General features: G+C 39.3%; 1 protein-coding gene across 2 annotated transcripts in view; it reads left to right on the forward strand.

Annotated features, from left to right (window-relative positions):
* The window catches only part of IQGAP1 (IQ motif containing GTPase activating protein 1), a 103,608-nt gene that overhangs the window by 42,081 nt on the left and 41,374 nt on the right, over positions 1–20,153 (forward strand). For both annotated transcript variants that reach the window (XM_029236400.1, XM_029236399.1), the window contains exons 5-14: positions 1,757–1,833; positions 7,777–7,844; positions 8,926–9,039; positions 9,606–9,784; positions 10,693–10,777; positions 15,092–15,255; positions 16,015–16,099; positions 16,917–17,080; positions 17,296–17,456; positions 19,018–19,142. In XM_029236400.1, the coding sequence (XP_029092233.1) occupies positions 1,757–1,833; positions 7,777–7,844; positions 8,926–9,039; positions 9,606–9,784; positions 10,693–10,777; positions 15,092–15,255; positions 16,015–16,099; positions 16,917–17,080; positions 17,296–17,456; positions 19,018–19,142 (1,222 nt within the window). The remainder of the gene's footprint in view (positions 1–1,756; positions 1,834–7,776; positions 7,845–8,925; positions 9,040–9,605; positions 9,785–10,692; positions 10,778–15,091; positions 15,256–16,014; positions 16,100–16,916; positions 17,081–17,295; positions 17,457–19,017; positions 19,143–20,153) is intronic.

Here is a 20,153-nt window from a genome sequence, read left to right on the forward strand (position 1 = left end):
TTATTTTAGCTACATTCTCTCATTCTCATGGTTTCAGTTGTTTTGAAGACTCTTTGCTATAAGATAAACACAGTTTCTTCAATTGGCTGCTGGACATTTCCCCTTGGATAGCTTTCTATCTCCTACAGTTTCTCATATGTAAAACTAAACCTACCTTTTCCCCCAAGTGAACCTCCCCTCCTCTGCATAAATGGTACCATGTCATCATGTTCCCAGTCATCCAGTCTCAAAACCTTGGATTTACCTTGGACTCCTAAATGCAGTCATTCCCCAAGCCTTCCTCAGTTATTTGCAATGTCTCTTTTATCTGTTGAAACAACCTCCCAGCCTGCTTTCTCAGCTTCGATCTCTTCACTATTCGGTGTATCCTGTGTCTTGTCTCCAGTCAGATCTTCCTGAGGTTGTTTTTAGCCTTGGCTCCAAAGCTAGGACTTCTCTAAAGCCTGAATATCAAGTTCAAACTTGTCTGACTTTCAAGGTCCTCATAATCTGCCTCTATCCTCCCTACCAACCTTATTTTTTTTTCTATTGCTTTCTAAAATGTATTCTGTACTGTTTTGGGGAGGGTGACTGACTTTGACCATGATTTTCACCGTTCAGGAGAAGACATTTCAATCTTAGGAAATGAGCATGGAAAGTTTGAAAAATTATCAAAAAAGACCCCCATTTCTCTTGGGGGTGCACAGTTCTTCCTCATCAGGAGCAATAGGTATTGTGGGGGAAAACAAGCATAAAAACAAGTAATTAAACACAATGTGTTAAGTTCTATAATAGAGTTAGATACAAAGTGCTGTAGTACTCTTCTCACTGCCTTTTATTGCTCATCCAGATTCCTCTAATCGCTTCATAATCCAGTCTCACTTCTCTAATCCACTGTTACCCCTTTATTCCTCTGAATTACAGATTGAGTTGTGTAGTACCACATTACCATGAGAAAAGGTCTTGAAATTCAAGGCAATTCTCCATCTAAACTTACTCTGTTCCTATCCTACCTCATTTGTTAATTCATCAAACAGAGAGAGCTCCCTCCATGACCTTGACTCTGGGCTTAGCGTTGAAGATACAGCAGTGAACAATATAGACCTAGTCCTTGCCTTCATGTGGCTTATAGTCTATTGGAGGAGTCAGACAGATAATTTCAGTGCACATAGTTGATTAATTGTGGTACATGCTACCAAGGAAAACTCCCCATCTCTCACATTCCCATATACATCCTCTATTCTACCTACTTTATCTGTGTATCTTTCTACTTCCCCCAAGCATTATAACACATTTTAATATTTTGTAGTTTTTTTCAATGTCTAAATGTAGTGATTTTACACATACTGAAGCAATTAGTAAATGTTCATTGTTGAGCTATTATTACTCAATCTAGGCCTGCTAGATAGCAACTAGGAAGATTGCAATCCTTCAGAGCCTCATACACTTGCCACTGATTTAAGCTGGACTGGAACTTGAGTTTTGTTTGCCCATGTCTGTGTCTGCAGTAAGTAACTCACTCTCACATACTTAGTAAAATTCAGTGGGTTGACCCAAATAAGTCTTTTCCAAGTAGTGCTTTTCACTGTGTATTGTATCATTTTGTTCCTTACATTACTTATAATGAAATGTCTGTTCACCCTAATGAGGTTATTTGCCAAATGCTGACAATGTTTTCTAATTGTCCAAAGTTTTACTTGTATTATTCATGATTGGTGAATGATAAATGAACTCTAGTGGATGGATGCCTTACTCTGCTTCTTTTATTTCTCTTTAGATTTTTTATCCGGAAACTACAGACATCTATGATCGAAAGAACATGCCAAGATGTATCTACTGTATCCATGCACTTAGGTAATCAGATTTTCTTGGTAGAATAAGCAGTATATAGATACAGAGAATAGATTGGTAGTTGCCAGAGGCGGGGATTTGGGAGTAGGCGAAATGGGTGAAGGTGGTCAAAAGGTACAAACTTCCAGTTATGAAATAAATAAGTCCTGAGGATGTAATGTACAGCATGGTGACTACAGTTATTGATACTGTATTATGTATTTGAAAGTGGCTAAGAGAGTAGATCTTAAAAGTTCTCATCACAAGAAAAATAATTTGTAACTATGTGTGGTGATGGAAGTTAACTGGACTTACTATGGTGATCATATCATTATGCTGTACACCTGAAACTAATATAATATGTCAGTCATATCTCAATTTTAAAAAAAAAGCAGTTTAGGAGTCACATCTGAATTGAGTGTGTAGCTTGTTGTCCAGGGTATGATGAAAAAGTTTTTGCATTTGCTTCAGAATTTTCAAATAGAATAGAGCACTATTATCTTAACAAAATGGTGAGAAACAGCTGTGTTCTTCTAGGGAGAAAGGATTTATTTATTCCTATAATAACAAAAAATCTTCCTCTAAAAACATAATATGATCTTTCATTATTGATCTAGTGTTTCAGTGAACTATGCATTTCTCGTGAGATGTAGTCCCTTTCTTTTAAATTAAAGTCTCTTAAAAATTATAAAAACTACATACATTTGAAAACTTTTATTGTTTCTCATTTTGTTTCAAGCTGATAAACTGATTTACTAAATACACTGTGTCTTGATACTCTTTGGTAGTACAGTTAAATTTTGGCAACATCTTCAAATAATACCAGCAAATATCAAATGGTTGATTGATAATTTATTAAGTTATCTAGGACCTTGATGAGTCATTTGTTCATTAAGTAATTTTTATGTCAATGCAAAAATAATAAATAGGAACTGAAACAAGGTATAATTTTATCACAGCTTCGTAGTAAATTTGGAAGATGACTTAATTTCAGGTCCTCAGCTCTTAGAATGAACGAAGTACTAAATTGGAGGGAAGAGGTGATGTGTCTGGATGGAGGATGGGATGGGAGAGGTGTAGGTGCTAGTAGTATAGTACTTCAGAGTGGTGCAAATTTACTTGATGGCCGTAGGCCTAAAGCAGAAGATGATAGAAGTAAGTATGAGAAGGGACATGAGGATGAGATTTTTTTCTTGGGCTGCTCTTCTTATATAGCATCCTGTATGTGTACTTAATAAATGTTAATTATATGTATGAATGTATAATATAGACATTGACCCACAAGAAACCTGTTGTCTCCAGTTTCTGGATCAAATGTTTGCCAGATCCTTGGTATCACTGGAATCAGTGTGAAACCCATAAAAGAGAGAATATAACTGAGGACTAATAGATCTCTTGTGTGGACTAATGAATGCATTAACCTCCTTAGAGGGTTCCCTCACTAGGCTCTCTCCCTTCTGATCCATCTGCCATGCTGCTGTCAGAGTTCTTTCCAAAACAGCCCTAATAGTATCAGACGCTTCATAAAATATTTTGATGCTTCCTTTCTAGCCTCACCTCCAGCCATTCTCTCCTGTGTACCTATGTTCTAGTATTTTCAGCAAACAGGCTATGTACTCTTGCCTTTGGTTTTGCTGTTTCCTGTGCCTGAAATGCCATTCTTTAAAATTTATTTATTTATTTATTTATGGCTGCATTGGGTTTTCGTTGCTGTGCGCAGGCTTTCTCTAGTTGCGGCGAGCGGGGGCTACTCTTCATTGCGGTGCGCAGGCTTCTCATTGCGGAGCACGGGCTCTAGGTGCGTGGGCTTCAGTAGTTGTGGCATGTGGGCTCTAGAGCGCAGGCTCAGTAGTTGTGGCGCATGGGCTCAGCTGCTCTGCGTCATGTGGGATCTTCGTGGACCAGGACTGGAACCCGTGTCCCCTGCATTGGCAGGCGGATTCTTAACCACTGTGCCACCAGGGAAGCCCTGAAATGCCTTTTCTCCTTGGTTTAGTGTATGCTTTTCTCCAGGTGCCACCTCATAATGCTACCATTAATATGTTCTCTTACTTTTTCCCTCTCTGGCAGAATTAGCTACTTACCATCTTTGTGCTCCTTTAGCATTTTATAACATACCTCTTACTTCAAGCATAGTGCTTGTTACATTGTACTCTGGTTACTGTTTGTTCTTATAACTTGCTTTCTTGTGGATTCCTTAGGGACAAGAAGTATTTCCTTTGTTCTTTATCCATGTGTCTTTAGTATCAACACTTAGATGCCTAGCCTATAATCACAATAAATGTGTGTCAAAATTATACATAATAAATCTCCCTCTCCCTCCCCCAGCTCAAGGGGATACTTTCTGTCCTATAAATGAAAAAGGAAATGGTACTTTGTCAAAGGGCTCTTCATGTTTGTCTCTGCTTATCCAATCAAGTTTTAGCTCAGTTCCCACATTCTTGGTGAAGTTTCTCAAATGACCTCCGCTCATTCCTTTTTCTAAACCTCTGGGGGGTTTTTTTGTTTTGTTTTGTTTTGTTTTGTTTTGGTTTAGTTTTGTGTGTGTGTGTTTTGTTTTGTTGTTTGTTTGTTATATATTGCTTCTTTCATATCTTTTCTCCCTATTACATTTATTAGCATCTTAGGGACAGAAGTTATGCCTTACTTTTTTTCCCCCTCCAAGGTATATAGCATAACATTGGACAAACAATGGTAAAATGAGAATTTTTAAAAAATTGTTTAGGAATAGGTGATATATTGGAGAATTTTCAGAATGTAGCAATTTCAGATGCATATGTCTGAGCCAAAATCAGCTAAATTCTGAGTATTGTGATTGGCTTAGTGTTCTGTGAAGTCTGTCTATGTTGATAACCTTGTGAAGGCTGTACCTACAATGGATATCTGAACTTGGCAGGCACAGCAACTAAGCTGGCAGAATTCCTCTCTGCTAGTTCTGTAGCCACTACTCTCTGCAATGTAACCTGAGTCCCAGGCCCTCAAATTCTCTGAAGAGAGATTGAAGAATTAACTGCCTTTCTAATGATGGAGTCAAAATGAGAAAGGGAGGAAGCCTGCTACTGTTTTCCATTTCTGTTCAATATGGAGTTCGTGCTTAGAAAGTATATACACAGCAGTGTGTTCTGGTTGGTGATTTATGATTTCTTTCCTCCCTTACAGTGTTTTTCCTGAAGGGTATGTAGGAAGTGTTTGTAACTGCTTGAGCCTCTTCTTTACCTTTACACAACAGTGTTCAAGGCAGGTTCCTCACTTCACTTACCTGTATTGGGTGAGGCACTGTTTCCCTTTTGGATCAACAGTGATAGAGAAGCTTTATCTTCTTGTTCTCTCCCTTCCTGCCATCTTTTTTTCTCCCTCAGTCTTGACTGGCATTCTTCCAGAGATAGTTACTGTACTTTAGTCAGACTAAATTACTCTTGTAGATTACATTCCACTCTCAGATAAGACCTTAATTCTCCATTATTTCAAATATATTTGTATACTTCCTTTCCATTTCCTCTGATGCTTTATCTTTCTAAGAACTGATTTTGGGATTAAATTGGCCCATAATCCTTTATCCTAAATTCAAAAAAACATGCTGAAAGATCTGAAAAATGAGTTTTGGTTTAGTTCAAACTCCTTTGTTGGCAAGATCTGATCAGTATTAATTGAGATTACTTAGAATGTTTATCTACTTAATATGATTATTCATATGTCTCTTTGCAGAAATGTATTTGATTAGGGGTGCTTCCCCAAGGCTTGTTGGGGGTGTTTTATAATGCTGTTTACACTGTAAAACTTTCTTTCATAGGTTACTCTACAATCAGTAACAGTAATTGGAATCCAGATAGGCTAACACAACCTCCTTTTCCTCATTGCTATAAAGTATATCTTAGATAGGAAAAGAAAAAGAAATCTGAGCTCAATTACAGGCTATTATAGGTACCTAACAGCTTATTTGTAAGCAGACATAGGAGACTAGGAACAAAGATTGAAAGTGGTGTTTATTGTTAGGAGTTTTAAGTTTTAGCTGTGAGGTTAAATACTTTGGATGCTGGATAAGAGGATCCAAGTGGCCATTATGATTCCATTTAAAACTCCAGCATATCCTTAAAATATTCCTAATAATTAAAATGAGATAAAAGAAAGATGATGCCCATCTGTTTTCTGCTTACCACTCCTCTACTTTTTATAACAGCTAGTGATATCATTGTAACACCTTTAATTTACTGTTGAAAGACATTAAAAGCTAACTCACTGTTCTTGGGGCTGTGAAAGTGACATGCCCAAGCTTTTGTTAAAGTGTGGCAGCCACTTTCTTGTTTTAAAGTAGGAATAAAAGAGGAAGGAATTTCTGGAGAAAAATATTTCTACTAATTTAGAATGCAGATGGAACATTGTGTGGGGAAAGTATATAAGGTAAAATGTGTATAGAAAGTTGTTAGCTGTTTGGCTTTGGAAACTTTATTGAATAGATGTAAAATCTTTGCAGAGAGGAACTTCATGTATTTCCATCTTGAGCATTTTATTCTAAAGAAAAGCCCTTAATCATATACATATGATTTATATTTGCACTTATCTGAGAAAGTGATTAGTTATTGTGGATGTATATATTCTAATGTATTTTTAGAACACTTGATTTTTTTTTTTTTAGATTATGCATTGGGGTTTATTATATGCAGTTTGGGTTCTGATCAGTTCTATGAATGCAATATGCATGATACATATTTGTATTTGGATAATATTGAGGTTTATAGGTTATCTGCAAAAACTGTAGACTGCTCTATTGAGTTTCTGTGATTTATTTCTTAGATATTTTTTTATTTCCTCCCTTATTGATAGGCTGTCAGTGTCTTGCTCACGTTAATCCCTGTGGAGTGCCCTTCTGATTTCTTCTTCTTTTTCTTTTTTTAAAAAAAATAAATAAATAATTTATTTATTTATGGCTGCGTTGGGTCTTCGTTGCTGCGCTCGGGCTTTCTCTAATTGCATCGAGCCAGGGCTACTCTTCATTGCAGTGCGCAGGCTTCTCATTGCGGTGGCTTCTCTTGTTGCGGAGCACGGGCTCTAGGCGTGTGGGTTTCAGTAGTTGTGGCACGTGGGCTCAGTAGTTGTGCCTCGCGGGCTCTAGAGCGCAGGCTCAGTAGTTGTGGCGCAAAGGCTTAGTTGCTTCATGGCATGTGGGATCTTCCCGGACCAGGGATCAAACCCGTGTCTCCTGCATTGGCAGGCAGATTCTTAACCACCGCGCCACCAGGGAAGTCCCCCTTCTGATCTCTTCTAATTTATTGATTCTGACCTGCTAGAGCCTTAGAATCCAGTTAATCTAACTCATGTTACAGACTTCCATCCATCTGTGAAATATTGATTAATATTTATTAATATATGCCAGGCTCTGGGTAGGCATTGGTAAATAAGACTTTCATTGTCCCTGCCTTCATGGAGCTTAGAGTGTAGGATATTTTTATTTAAAGAGTAAAGATTTATAATATATACTTTATTTAAAACTCTTAAAGTACCTGAATTAAACTTTTCCATCAGTAATATGAATTCAGCTTAAGTAAGATTTGCTGTCTGAATCATTTTTATGAGACTTTTCTAAAATGTCTTGTTACTTAAAACTTACTGATCACAGGAAGGTAAACAGTGAAGAGACTTCACTTATATTCATTATGTTAACATTTATATTAACATCTAATCACACATTGGATTTGTGCTGGAGCTGGGACTTAAACTTGCATCTGCTGATTCCCAGTCCAGTGCTTTTTGCCTTACATTATGTGACTTTTTAAGGACCTCCTTGTTATGTGAAACTAAAAAAAGGCTCTGAGGTAAAGTATTGTAACTGCAAAGTGGAATATGGTAGAGTACTGGGAGTCTCTGTGTTCAGAGTGTTTCTGTTCTTTATGCTGATTTTCCCCTTTGAACTTAGAGCAGCAGGGAGGTTCAGCTGCGAGGCCTGACTCTTTTGCATATTATATCTTCTAGTTTGTACCTGTTCAAACTAGGCCTGGCTCCTCAGATTCAAGACCTATATGGAAAGGTTGACTTCACAGGTAAGAAGTTACAAACTTGGCAGGAAGTGCTTGATTTATGTGGAAGTAACCTGGAGAGTCAACAGTGCAAATCTTAAAGACGTACGGCTTTAAAAACACTGTGCCAACAGAGATTTAAAAAAAGCATGAGTAACCTGCTTCTCCTCTTCTTCCACTAAATTTGGAATTTCAAGCTCTGTTCTCTGTTATGACACGGGTATGATTGATAATTCTCAGTTTTCTTATATGTAAATTAGAAAGAATATTAACATATAGTATGTAAAAAATAATATAATACTAACATGTAACATTAAAGGTTCATGTACAGTGAAAAATCTTTATAACAGTCTTGCCCCTTCCCTTCCAGTGAGCACCAGTTGTAGGCAAGGGAAGGGGAGCGAGATGATACAAAGATGACAATTTACTAATTTTAAAACTTTAGCTTATTTGGGTGGGTGTTTGCTATAGTCAGATGCTTGAAGAGATGGGGGCTTGGGGAGAAAAAGAACAATGGTAATATTGGTTAGGGGTAAGATAGATTCAAATCTTTTGTAGGCCAGGGAGTTTTAAAAATTGTAAATAAAACTTTTATCTGTGATATTTTTCCTTCCAGAGAAGTTGTTCCCCAGACTTGGGGCAAGGACCAAACCTTACATGTTGTTTTCTTTATCATTTGGCTTTCTGCCTTAGAAACGAAATTGTGTAATAGTAGCTAGTGATTTGGATTGTAAAGACAGATAACTGGCTTGTGATTCACTTCTTGTTCGAGCTGCCTTTAAAGCTGCTCCATTCGTAAGTTCATTATAGGGAATGCCATAAGTAGCAGTTTGGGAGAACTATTTTCAATAGAGCCAGTCTCATGTTATAGTTATTTCTGATGCTCTTGATAATACTGATAATACTGTGTCTATTGAGTGCATGTTATGTACCAGGTATCATGTTAAGTGCTTTCCATATATTATCTTATTTAAATCCTTCTAACAACCCTAAGAGGTAGATGTCATTTTATCCAATACATTTTGTAGTTGAGGAATCTGTTTCCTTCTCTGTGTTATGGAAAGGTGCTTAACTTGCTTGTTTGGGTCTTAATTTTTCCCTGTAGAAGAAGAAATCAACAACATGAAGATTGAACTGGAGAAGTATGGGATCCAGATGCCTGCCTTTAGCAAGATCGGGGGCATTCTGGCTAATGAACTGTCAGTGGATGAAGCCGCATGTAAGAAGAGAGAAATTTTGTGGGTTCAACTGGGATTGTTGCTACTACTTTTAATGATTAATACTATAATGATGGTCTTAGACATTAGGAATTTTGCTAGCAAGTTTAGGTCAGTAGATATAGATTTAAACACTGCTATACAGTTATCTATGCTATTGTTATTTGGAAATAAATGAGTGATTTTGATTAAAATAAAAGCACTAGAAAGTGAATTCTACATTTCAGTGCCTTTTGGAGTTTCTTATTTTCTGATGGTGTTTACGTGATGATTAAGGTGAACATTTCCATAACAAATGCTCAGAGGCTCCTTTCAGAGTCTCTTATGAATATTTCCCTGTTAAGATTTCAGATTCAGCATTCCAGACATGGATCATAGGCCGAGCTGTGGGTTTGTGCATCAGAGGAAAAAGACTGGGCTTAAAGATCTGGGGGTCCTCTAACCCCTCCATCTATGAAAAGGAGCCTCTTTCTGTGATAGGGGGTTGCAGTGTTTGAATGTGTAATGTATATCCTTTACTTTGTATAACCTTAGTGTTCTATGTTTTGAATTTTTTTTTTTTTTTTAGTACATGCTGCCGTTATTGCCATTAATGAAGCTATTGACCATAGAATTCCAGCTGACACGTTTGCAGCTTTGAAAAATCCCAATGCCATGCTTGTGAACCTCGAAGAGCCCTTGGCTTCCACTTACCAGGATGTACTTTACCAGGCCAAGCAGGACAAAATGACAAATGCTAAAAACAGGGTAAAAATGGAACATTTGATCTTTCTAACTGATTTATATTCTTTCACTGTTTGATATGACTCCATTTTAAAAATCAGTTTTATCGAGGTATTAATTTACATATAATAAAATTCAACCATTTAAAGTGTACAGTTTGATGGGTTTTGACAAATGTATATGGATGTGTAACCACCCCAAAAGCTCCCACGTCTCCCCTTCGCAGTCAGTCTGTACCTCCTCGTACTCCCCACCCCTGACCCCAGCAACTACCAGTCTGTTTTCGATCACTTTAGTTTATTTTTTTAGAATTCTATATAAGTGAAATGGAGTTACCCAGTATGTAGTCTTTTGGTATTAGATTCTATTTTGACTTCTACTTCCTTCTTGAGTTTTGTGCAAACCAGTGACAGGCTCTGCGATCTAGTCCCTGGATGTGCCTGTTCTGCTCAGGTCTGAGGCAAGGATGCAGACTCACAAGTGAGCAGGGCAGGGTTCACCAGTGCTTCCTTCTCTTGCCTGACTCTGGAAGAACCCCTGGGCTTGTTATTTACAAGTGGATCTGTTTTTTTTTGTGTGTGTGGCCTCTCCCGTTGTGGAGCACAGGCTCCGGACGCGCAGGCTCAGCGGCCATGGCTCACAGGCCCAGCCGCTCCGCGGCATGTGGGATCTTCCCGGACCGGGGCACGAACCTGCGTCCCCTGCATCGGCAGGCGGACTCTCAACCACTGAGCCACCAGGGAAGCCTGGATCTGCTTTTTATGTGTTTAGTTACAGTTGTGTAGCATTCTGCTCTGTTCTTTTTTAAGGATTTTAAGCCACACCCTTACTTGCTGTTGGTTCTGTAATGGTGGGGGAGGAGCACAAATATATTTCTGTGGTCTTCTTAGAGATCTGAGCTAATTTAGTTACACTTTCTTACTCATCTTCAGACAGAAAGCTCTGAGAGAGAAAGGGACGTTTATGAGGAGCTGCTCACTCAAGCTGAAATTCAAGGCAATATAAATAAAGTCAACAGTAAGTATGTCCCCACATCAGGCACCTAAAAGAATGTTACAGAATAATGTGGCAGCTGTTGATCTCTTCTTGGACCTATGGCATGGTTTAAGTTTGTTTATTTCAGACATTCATGGGTTTGCTTAGGAACTGTTACTCATTTACTTAAGTCTTTTGTGTTCATATGTCTTCTCTTTGGGCTACCATTGTCCTCAGACAGGCCCCCACTCCTCCATCTATTCATCTACTGTAACTTACAAACTGGATTTTTTGGCTACAGTTTCACTCTTTCACCCTGTGTTAGACACTTAAATCTGAATAGGGATTTCATTTTCCTGTTTTTATTTATTTATTTATTTTTAAATTTAAAAGAACAATTTATTTTTGGCTGCGTTGGGTCTTCGTTGCTGCACATGAGCTTTCTATAGTTGCAGTGAGCAGGGCTACTCTTTGTTGCGGTGCACGGGCTTCTCATTGTGGTGGCTTCTCTTATTGCAGAGCACGGGCTCTAGGCGCATGGGCTTCAGTAGTTGCAGCACACGGGCTTAGTAGTTGCGGCATGCGGGCCCTAGAGTACACGGGCTTCAGTAGTTGCGGCGTGCGGGCTCACTAGTTGTGGCTCCCAGGCTCAGTAGTTGTGGTGCACGGGCTTAGTTGCTCTGCGGCATGTGGGATCTTCCCGGACCAGGGATCGAACCCGTGTCCCCTGCATTGGCAGGTGGATTCATCACTGCACCACCAAGGAAGTCCCTATTTTCCTATATAGTTTTGTTTTTCTTTTAAAGAGTAATACAAGTTATCCAGAAATAAACAACAAACAAAAAATTAGACCCCATCACCTAGGATAACCACTCTTGATATTTTTAACATATCCTTCAAAACATATATTTAAACAAAAATGAGATTGTACTGTTCATATTGATTTTTGTGTATGTTGCACACTTTTGAAAAACTAATTTCTTGAAAGTGTCATTTTCATTTTGTTACTCTTCTTCAAAAGAACTTGCATTAGTTCCTTATTACTTGCCAGACAAAAGGCAGATCCCTAGCCTGGTGGAGTTCTTTATGTAGTATTTTATGCATATAACTCTATAGAAACTCATGTGCCTAATTGTCTCCCATATTCATTGTGTTTATTTCATGACTCATGAAAAATGGCTATGGAGTTGTTCAGAACTGGGATTTGATCTCTTGCCCTCGTATTAATAGCTGTGGGAATTGGGTACGTGTGGCATAGAATCATTATACGAATGATGAGATAATGTATGTCAATTGCCTGGTATTTAGTAAGCACTCAGTAAACAATATTATTATCACTTTTGTTAATCATGTAATCTCGCCATTGTAATGCCCTCATGCCTCATCTCTTACTTAATCCAAATTATACCCATCATTCAAGATTCAGCTCAGTTCTCACCTCAGTGCCCATCCTAGCTCACAATATACTTGCCTTTCACATGTCCTACAGCATTTATATGCTAAACCACACAATTTTGTTCTTAATTATGTATTGTCTTAATTGCTTGCTTTTTGTTTCTGACATATTTATAAACTTAAAAGTAGAGTTTACTTCTGAGTTCTGCTTTTCAAATCCTCATAATTCCTAGCATAGGGTTAGACTCACCAGAAGAACTAAAAAACCTTGCTTGATTCAACCAGACTTGATCTTATCTTGATCAAGATAATAATAATAGTAAAAGTAATCAGTGTCCTCTTTGTTCCTTTGGAGATCCCAATTTCTCACTTGAACTAACACTCTGAATAACTGGAGTGAATTTATAAGATTTTACCAACTCCATGTGATAGGAAATTCTAAATCCTGACCAGGAGTCTGTATTCTGTTCCATTCTGGCTCATTTAGGATAATAGCTTTCTGAACAGAGTGATAGTTCCATTCACGTATGGGTGATTTGTTGTGCTGTATCTGTATGAATACTACTTAAATCAGCAAGTATAAACCAGAATGCCCTTGTAGTTAGTTCTCTGTGTGAGAAGAAAGTCCAGCACATTTCCTGCTGCATACACCGTGTAAAATACTCTTTTATTTACTAAGGGATTTTTTTCTCTACCATGTTGTCTGGGATTTTTTTAGCCTTATAGCCCTACCTGGCTAATTATATTAGAGTCCATTATAAACTTATAAGGAGAGAAACATATGTATAAAGTGTTCCATGCATATTGTTCTCATGTGGTCAGAGGAGCAAAATAGTAAAAATTCCCTCAGATAGCTTTCAGTATAGTGAGGAAGGTAAATAGTCAAATGAATAATTTCAGGGCAACTTGGTTAGAACAATACAGTGAGTAATTTCAAGGCAACCAAAGGTGTGTGAAGTACAGTCATAGAATAAAGAAAAGAATGATGACTTTTCCTCGAGGTTTGTATCTGAACCTTCACTGGGGTTCTTAGGGTAGTTAAGAAGGTGAGGATAAGGCAGAATTCCCCATAGGGGGACAAGCTTTTCCTAATAGTAGAGAAAGTCTGAGACAAGGGAAAGTTGTATGGTAGGAAGATAGAGGGACTTTAGGTCCTGGGAATCATCTTAATGTAATAATAGATAAGCTTCTTTCCCTAGGGCTTGAGAAGCCATTCACGCTGCCCCAGAAGAAAGCTGCAGGCCAGATAGTTAAAAATGAGAAAAAGTTTTTATTTTTTGTTAAGTAAGATAAGGAAAATTAGAGTTAGGTAATTAAAGCATAGTGGGAGAAAGTGTTTAAATAATGTTATAAACTTTATAGTATTAGTAAATGTTCATTTAAATATTTACGTAGTTAAGTAGTAAGTTTACATTTCTAGTAAAAGCATAATTGACCAGATGCCTTTGCAGATGGATAGTCTGAGATTCTGCATTGCATACGTAGAGGAAACCTGCTTGTTACCTATATTGCTTTTGTTTTCTGTCCCCCACTACTACAAAAACTCCCTGAAGATGGAGATAACCTGTCTGCTTTGTTCATGGTTGTGTTTGCAGCAGGTGCCTGGTCTGTGTTGTTGAAAAATGCTTGTTTAGTTGGCTAATGGCCACATAGACCTGCAGCCATGATTCAAAGAGCTGCGCACCTCCTTCGTGTGGTGATCAGTGAGCTGAATTGCAGGGGAATGTTGGGAAGAAGGAGACAGTCTCTTAGGAATCTAACCTTTTCATCCTTTCACCTCTTGGTGTTATTTTTTAGTTCTAGTTTGAGACTTTGTTTTCTCTTGCACTGTTTTGTTTCTTTATAACAGCTTACATTAATTTTCTTTTTGTTTCTTTACTAATGAAAACAGTTAAAAGTGATAAGTACTGCTGTGCCCCAACTATTTTGATTTTTAGTATTTTATTATTGACTTTTTTTTTGCTACTTTGGTGGTAAAATCATATGGTCATTCCTGGGTGGGACATGGGAGGGAGAACTCTATATTCTCTTCTAAAATAGGAAAGCTGAAAATAATACAATAATTATGATTTTCCAGCGGCTGTCATTTCTGAAATCAGAAAGTATGATATTTTGACTTTCAACTTAATGATACCTTATTTATTTTACAATATAAAAGTACTTTCATGTATATGATTTTATTTAATCTTATAAGGAGGGTATCTTTGTTATCATTTTCAGATGAAGGAAAATCTGCATGTTTACTGTTGGATAATAAAGCCCTTGTGTGACGTCAGGTTCTGTGACTAGAAGTAGAGAATATTGAGGTGGTGTAGAGAGCCCCTTCCACTCCACGCAGTCAGACCAGCCTTGATTTCTAAGCACTGCTTTGGGCAGAGTACATTCACCAGAGTACACCAGGATAATGAAGGGATTCAGAATGATGCTGTATAAGAAATGGTTGGAGGAACTAAGGTTCTTTAGTCAGGAGTAGACAGTCACAGGGAAGGGGGTTGGATGTATTCAAGTATCAACTCTAGGGTGGGAGCTTTAACAATTTTTGTAAACAGAATTGTCCAGAGATGTAGTAAATTGCTGTGTAGGATACCTTCTCCTGTATAGTAGTTTAGTCTGGATAATGACTTGGCATTTTAGAGGGAATTTAGGCATGTGTTATTGGTGCCTCTTATATTGCTGCCCATATTGGTGCCAAGCTCTCTGCATCTAGAAGCTTTTAAGTAGGCCTGGGGTGTGGTCCAGGAATCTGTTAAATTTGAACAACCTGGGAACCCCTGGACGTGATGAATTTAAGGTTCTCTTCCAACCCCAAAGTCTAATGCTTCTGTGATACTCCAGAATAAAAGCTATCTAATTATATTTCCCTGATCTGGAACTGGGATTGGTTTTCAGGAAGGAAAAAATATTCTAGGCTATAATGTTAACATAGTTTTTTCTTAAGCGTTTGCCTTTTTTCCTCCTCAGTGTTTGCTGCGTTAGCGAATATAGACCTGGCTTTGAAGCAGGGATCTGCACTGGCCTTGTTCAAGATTCTGCAGTCACCAGCGCTGGGCCTTCGAGGACTGCAGCAGCAGAATAGTGACTGGTACCTCAAGCAGCTCCTCAGTGATAGACAGCACAAGAGAGAGGTAAAAGTACCCTGAGTTGCACCTGCAAGAGTTTATATACGTCCTTTTGAATCCCATGCTGTTGTGTCAAGGTATATATGGGGCCTTTTTTTCCCCCTAATATAACTTTTTCTCCTGCAGATGAATTAGGCTGTTTAATATACTCAGGTAAAGTACACATTGTCTTCAGCTCTCTTTTGCTTTTAGAGTTGTAAATCGTCTTTTAAAATAAACATTGCCCATCCCGGCAAGTGAATGTGACCACCCCTTCACTTGAAGTCCCTGAAATCCCCAGCTAAAAGCCATTGGGGAGAACCTGAAATTTTTTATTCTTACTTCAGGAATTTCCACTTTTAAAAAACCATACCTGATGAGTTTCCTCTGGCCAACACTGGGAAAGTACTTAATGTGCAGTAAGAGTGGACTGTGTGGGATTGTACTTTATGGACAAGTATACATTTTACAAATCCTCAGCATTGGCCGGAGAAAGCAGCATTAATGTGCGAATGATTCTACAAACTCTTTATCTCAGAACATTTTGATGCTCTTTACAAAATATTTTTTTTTAATGTGCTTATATCAGGAGAGTCACTCTACCCGAGATTTGACAAGGGCATTCGGCTCTTGCTCAGGCTGCCGCTTTGGCTGTGTGTAGCCTGAAGCTGTCTCTTATGCCTGTGGCTCTCTGTCCCTAGTGACTGCTGTTGAGATATGAGAACTACAAGGCCCGGAGGCCTAGGCAGGAGTCATCTTTACCTAAGTGTTCTTTGCTTTTCTCAGGGTGGTCAGGCTGAGGCCCTGCAGAAGGAGGAGCTACAGTCTGGAGTGGATGCCGCAAACACTGCTGCCCAGCAGTATCAGAGAAGTAAGAGTCCTCTCAGCTGCATGTCCACTGAGATCCTGAGTAGGGGAGGAAAGTGGCTTTGTGTCGTTGAGGGACCTAAGGTTAGATTCTTTCACTCCTCACCCCACCCCAAGGCTACTAGCTGCAGTCAACTACCAGGTACCTTTGGTGGCAGAAGGGTTCCTCCAGTTTTAAAAGTAGAACTGGAGTCAGTGTAGGCTCACTTTGACTAGGAAGCTCGTGCTTACGTGGTTGGTTAGGGAAGCATCTGGAGGAGACAGGACTAGGGATTGATTGGCAAGATTTGTATGTTGAGAGACAGGAGAGAAGGGTGTTCCTAATATGGGGCAACAGGGGAAGAGGAAGTGTGAGCAGAGGGACAGAAGATGAAAGATGTATTATGGAACAGTGGGTAGAATAAAATTTTTGTAGATGTTTTAGGCTGAGTTGTGTAAGATAAAGGCTTGGAAAGATTGTGGAAAGCTTTGAATGGCAGCTTAATAAGCTAGTTCTTTGCCAGGCTCCCCCATGTAGGGGAAGGACGTCTTAGGTAGAGCGTAGTGGTGGCAGGCAGGATGATTTGGAGTGGAAAGAAAAAAGGGGTGAGGAGAAGAGGAGGCTGCTTTTTAGAGACAGATTTATTGAGATGTAGTTCACATACCATGCAGTTCACCCTCATACAAAGGAGGCTGTTTTCTAAAGATGAAAGTTCTACTTCAAACGTCATGGCTAATAGCTTATCCACAGAATATAACTTTCTTCTGTGAAAATTGGCATCTGCTTCCCCTCGGGCCTCTCAAAGCCAGCTGCCTTTGTGACCTCCTTGTTTTCTACCCAGGACTGACAGCAGTGGCAGCGATCAATGCTGCAATCCAGAAGGGTGTTGCTGAGAAGACTGTTATGGAGCTAATGAATCCCGAAGCCCAGCTGCCCCAGGTGTTTCCATTTGCTGCCGATCTTTATCAGAAGGAACTGGCTACCCTGCAGCAACAGAGTCCTGAGGTGAGTTAACTGAACCTGTGCTGTTTGTGAGCAAAACAGTGGACGTGAATTTAAAATTTAATACCCACTTCTTGGTGTAGTTAGGTAGAGGGTTTTTTTTTGTTTGTTTTGTTTTACTGGAAACTTAGACTCGTTATGGTTTTATTAAACTTGTGACCTCCCTTGGTATTCCAGAATGTCTTTCCTTACTCTTTCCTCCCTCGCTTTCTGTACAGCATAGCCTCACCCATCCTGAGCTCTCTGTTGCAGTGGAGATGTTGTCATCGGTGGCCCTAATCAACAGGGCGCTGGAATCCGGAGACATGAATACAGTGTGGAAACAGTTGAGCAGTTCAGTTACAGGCCTTACCAATATTGAAGAAGAAAACTGCCAGAGGTGGGTGCCCAGAGTGCTGGGTTGAATCCATTAGGTAGCTGTCACCTCTGTCTTTCGTGTGCCAACACTCTTATTTTCTTTGCAGGCATTGTGACTTCAGTGTGATTGTCTTTTTATTTTTTCTATTTTGATACATTTTATTCTTTACTATGCTGAAGGTTTTGTAGTAAATTACAGATATAACATTCCACTCCTAAATTTATAAGTATGCTTATTTAAAACAATGAGGATATTATATAGCCAAAATAACACTCTTATACCCTGACAAATCAACAGTACTTCTTTAATACTTTCTAAACCTAGTCCATTTTCGTACTTCTTGTTCCAAAACTGTTTGTTTTTTCAGCTGGTTTGTTCAAACCAGGATCCAATCCAGGACCACATGTTAACATCTGATTATTGTGTCCCTTTGGTATCTTTTAATCTAGCATTGTCCCTTTCTTTATGACACTGACTTATTAAAGAGATGGGGCCAGTTGTCCTATAAAATGTCCCATCTTCAGTTCTGGTTGCTTCCTAATATTTGGTTTATTCCTGTAAATTGTAAATTAGGTCTAAAGACTTGTCAAGATTCAATTAAATATTTTTGGCGATGTGTGTTTCATATTTTCTCATATCAAGAGGCATATAAAATCTGCTTGTCCCCACCATTAGAGATACTAAGGGACATTAATCCCTCCATTGCATATTTATTTTTCTCCCTTATCACCAGAACATAATTTTTTTTTTTAATGTAACTTTTTTTTTTTTTTTTGGCTGCCTCGGGTCTTCGTTGCTGCTCGTGGGCTTCTCTCTAGTTGTGGCGAGCGGGGGCTACTCTTCGTTGCGGTGCACAGGCTTCTCTTTGAGGTGGCTTCTCTTGTTGCGGAGCGTGGGCTCTAGGCCTGCGGGCTTCAGTAGCTGTGGCTCACAGGCTCTGGAGCCCAGGCTCAGTAGTTGTGGCACACAGGCTTAGTTGCTCCGCGGCATGTGGGATCTTCCCGGACCAGGGCTCGAACCCATGACTCCTGCATTGGCAGGCATATTCTCAACCACTGCACCACCAGGGAATCCCCAGAATATAATCTTTTTTTTGTACCTTTTGCAGCATCAAAATGTCCAGTTCCCCATTAACCATTCATCTAATATTTTTAACCCCAATTGATAATCCTTGCCTAAATCCATATACTTTCAGTAAGAGTTGCTGAATGGTGATTTGTTGATCTGTCATTCCTTCTGTGTTTGTTAGCTGGTGTATGGCCTTGTTTCCTTGTCTTTAGAGGGGTTGCTTGAGCTGCTGCCACTGACTCCAGAGTTGGTCTTACTTGGAATTTAGAACATGTAATATAAATAGGCCGTTAAGAATAAGTGATATCCTTGCATTTTTACACTTTGCTCAAGGTAACTCCTCGGTCCCAAAGCTGACCTCTAGAATACATCAAGCTGTTGGGGTTCCTTAGCTATCTCTGTTCCTTGGATCCTTTGCCCCCATGTCTTCTCATTCCTGTCAACCAAAATAATCCTGAAGGTCCCTTTTCTTATGTTGCACTTCATTGTCTCTTTTGTTGGGGGAATGGGGCAGGTATCTCGATGAGCTGATGAAACTGAAAGCTCAAGCAGATGCAGAGAATAATGAATTTATTACGTGGAATGACATCCAAGCTTGTGTGGACCATGTGAATCTTGTGGTGCAGGAGGAACATGAGAGTGAGTAATCTACTTCCCGTCCCCCCAGATAATGTCACAGTTACAGATAATGTGATTCCATGAGCTGGTTCTAAACACTACTCCCGGGAGGATTTTTGGAAATTGGAAAAAAAAAAAAAAAATCTATCTCAAAAAGCTACAGTTGTATATTGTTTTCGAAACACCAGGCAACTGCTATGATTAGATAAGTATGTAATAAGAACTAAAATTTTCAGGAGGCGAATTGAACATGATCTGTTATTTTTAAATGCTATTATAAGAAGTGGTTGTGACACTGACTACCTGGAGTTAGGTCATATTGCACAGATTGAGGGCACAGTCCTCCCCAAGACTCCTCTCACTTTAGACACCAGCCTTAATCTCTGGAGTTCCCGGGTCACCACACTTCTGAAAAACTGGCTATATATTCAGGGGTTCCCTCTATCCCCTCAGGTTCAATAATTGGCTAGAATGACTCACAGAGCTCAGGAAAGCACTATACTTACGGTTATAGTTTTATTGTAAAGAATACAAATCAGGATGAGTCAAAAGAAGAGAACAGGAGGGCAATGTCTGGTAGGGTCCCAAATTCAAAGCTTCTGTATCCTCAGGGTGTGTTGCCCTCTCAGCCCATTGATGAGTATCACAACCAGGGAAGCTCACCTGAGCTTTGGATATCCAGAGTTTTTAGTGGGGCTTCGTTCCATACAAATAATGGATTGAATTATGGCCAGCTATTGGCCAAGTAATTGAATTCAATTTCCAGTCTGCTTCTCCTCCCTGGAATAGCCGGGCTGATATTCTGAGATCACATGGCTCAAAGCCCCAGTCGCCTAATCACATGGTTGGTCTTTCCAGCGTGACCAGCCCCTATCCCAAAAGTTTCTAGGGGCCCACCAGCAGTGGTTGGCATAAACTCAGGTGTGGTCCTAGGGGCCCACTATGGATAATGAAGATACTCCTATCACTTGGGAAATTCCAAGGGTTTAGAGCCTCCTTTCCAGAAACCAGGGACAAAGACCAGCCAAATTT

Source organism: Monodon monoceros, unplaced genomic scaffold (genome assembly GCF_005190385.1).
Source record: "Monodon monoceros isolate NGI ecotype Baffin Bay Population unplaced genomic scaffold, NGI_Narwhal_1 Super_Scaffold_21, whole genome shotgun sequence".
NCBI classification, from domain to species: domain Eukaryota; kingdom Metazoa; phylum Chordata; class Mammalia; order Artiodactyla; family Monodontidae; genus Monodon; species Monodon monoceros.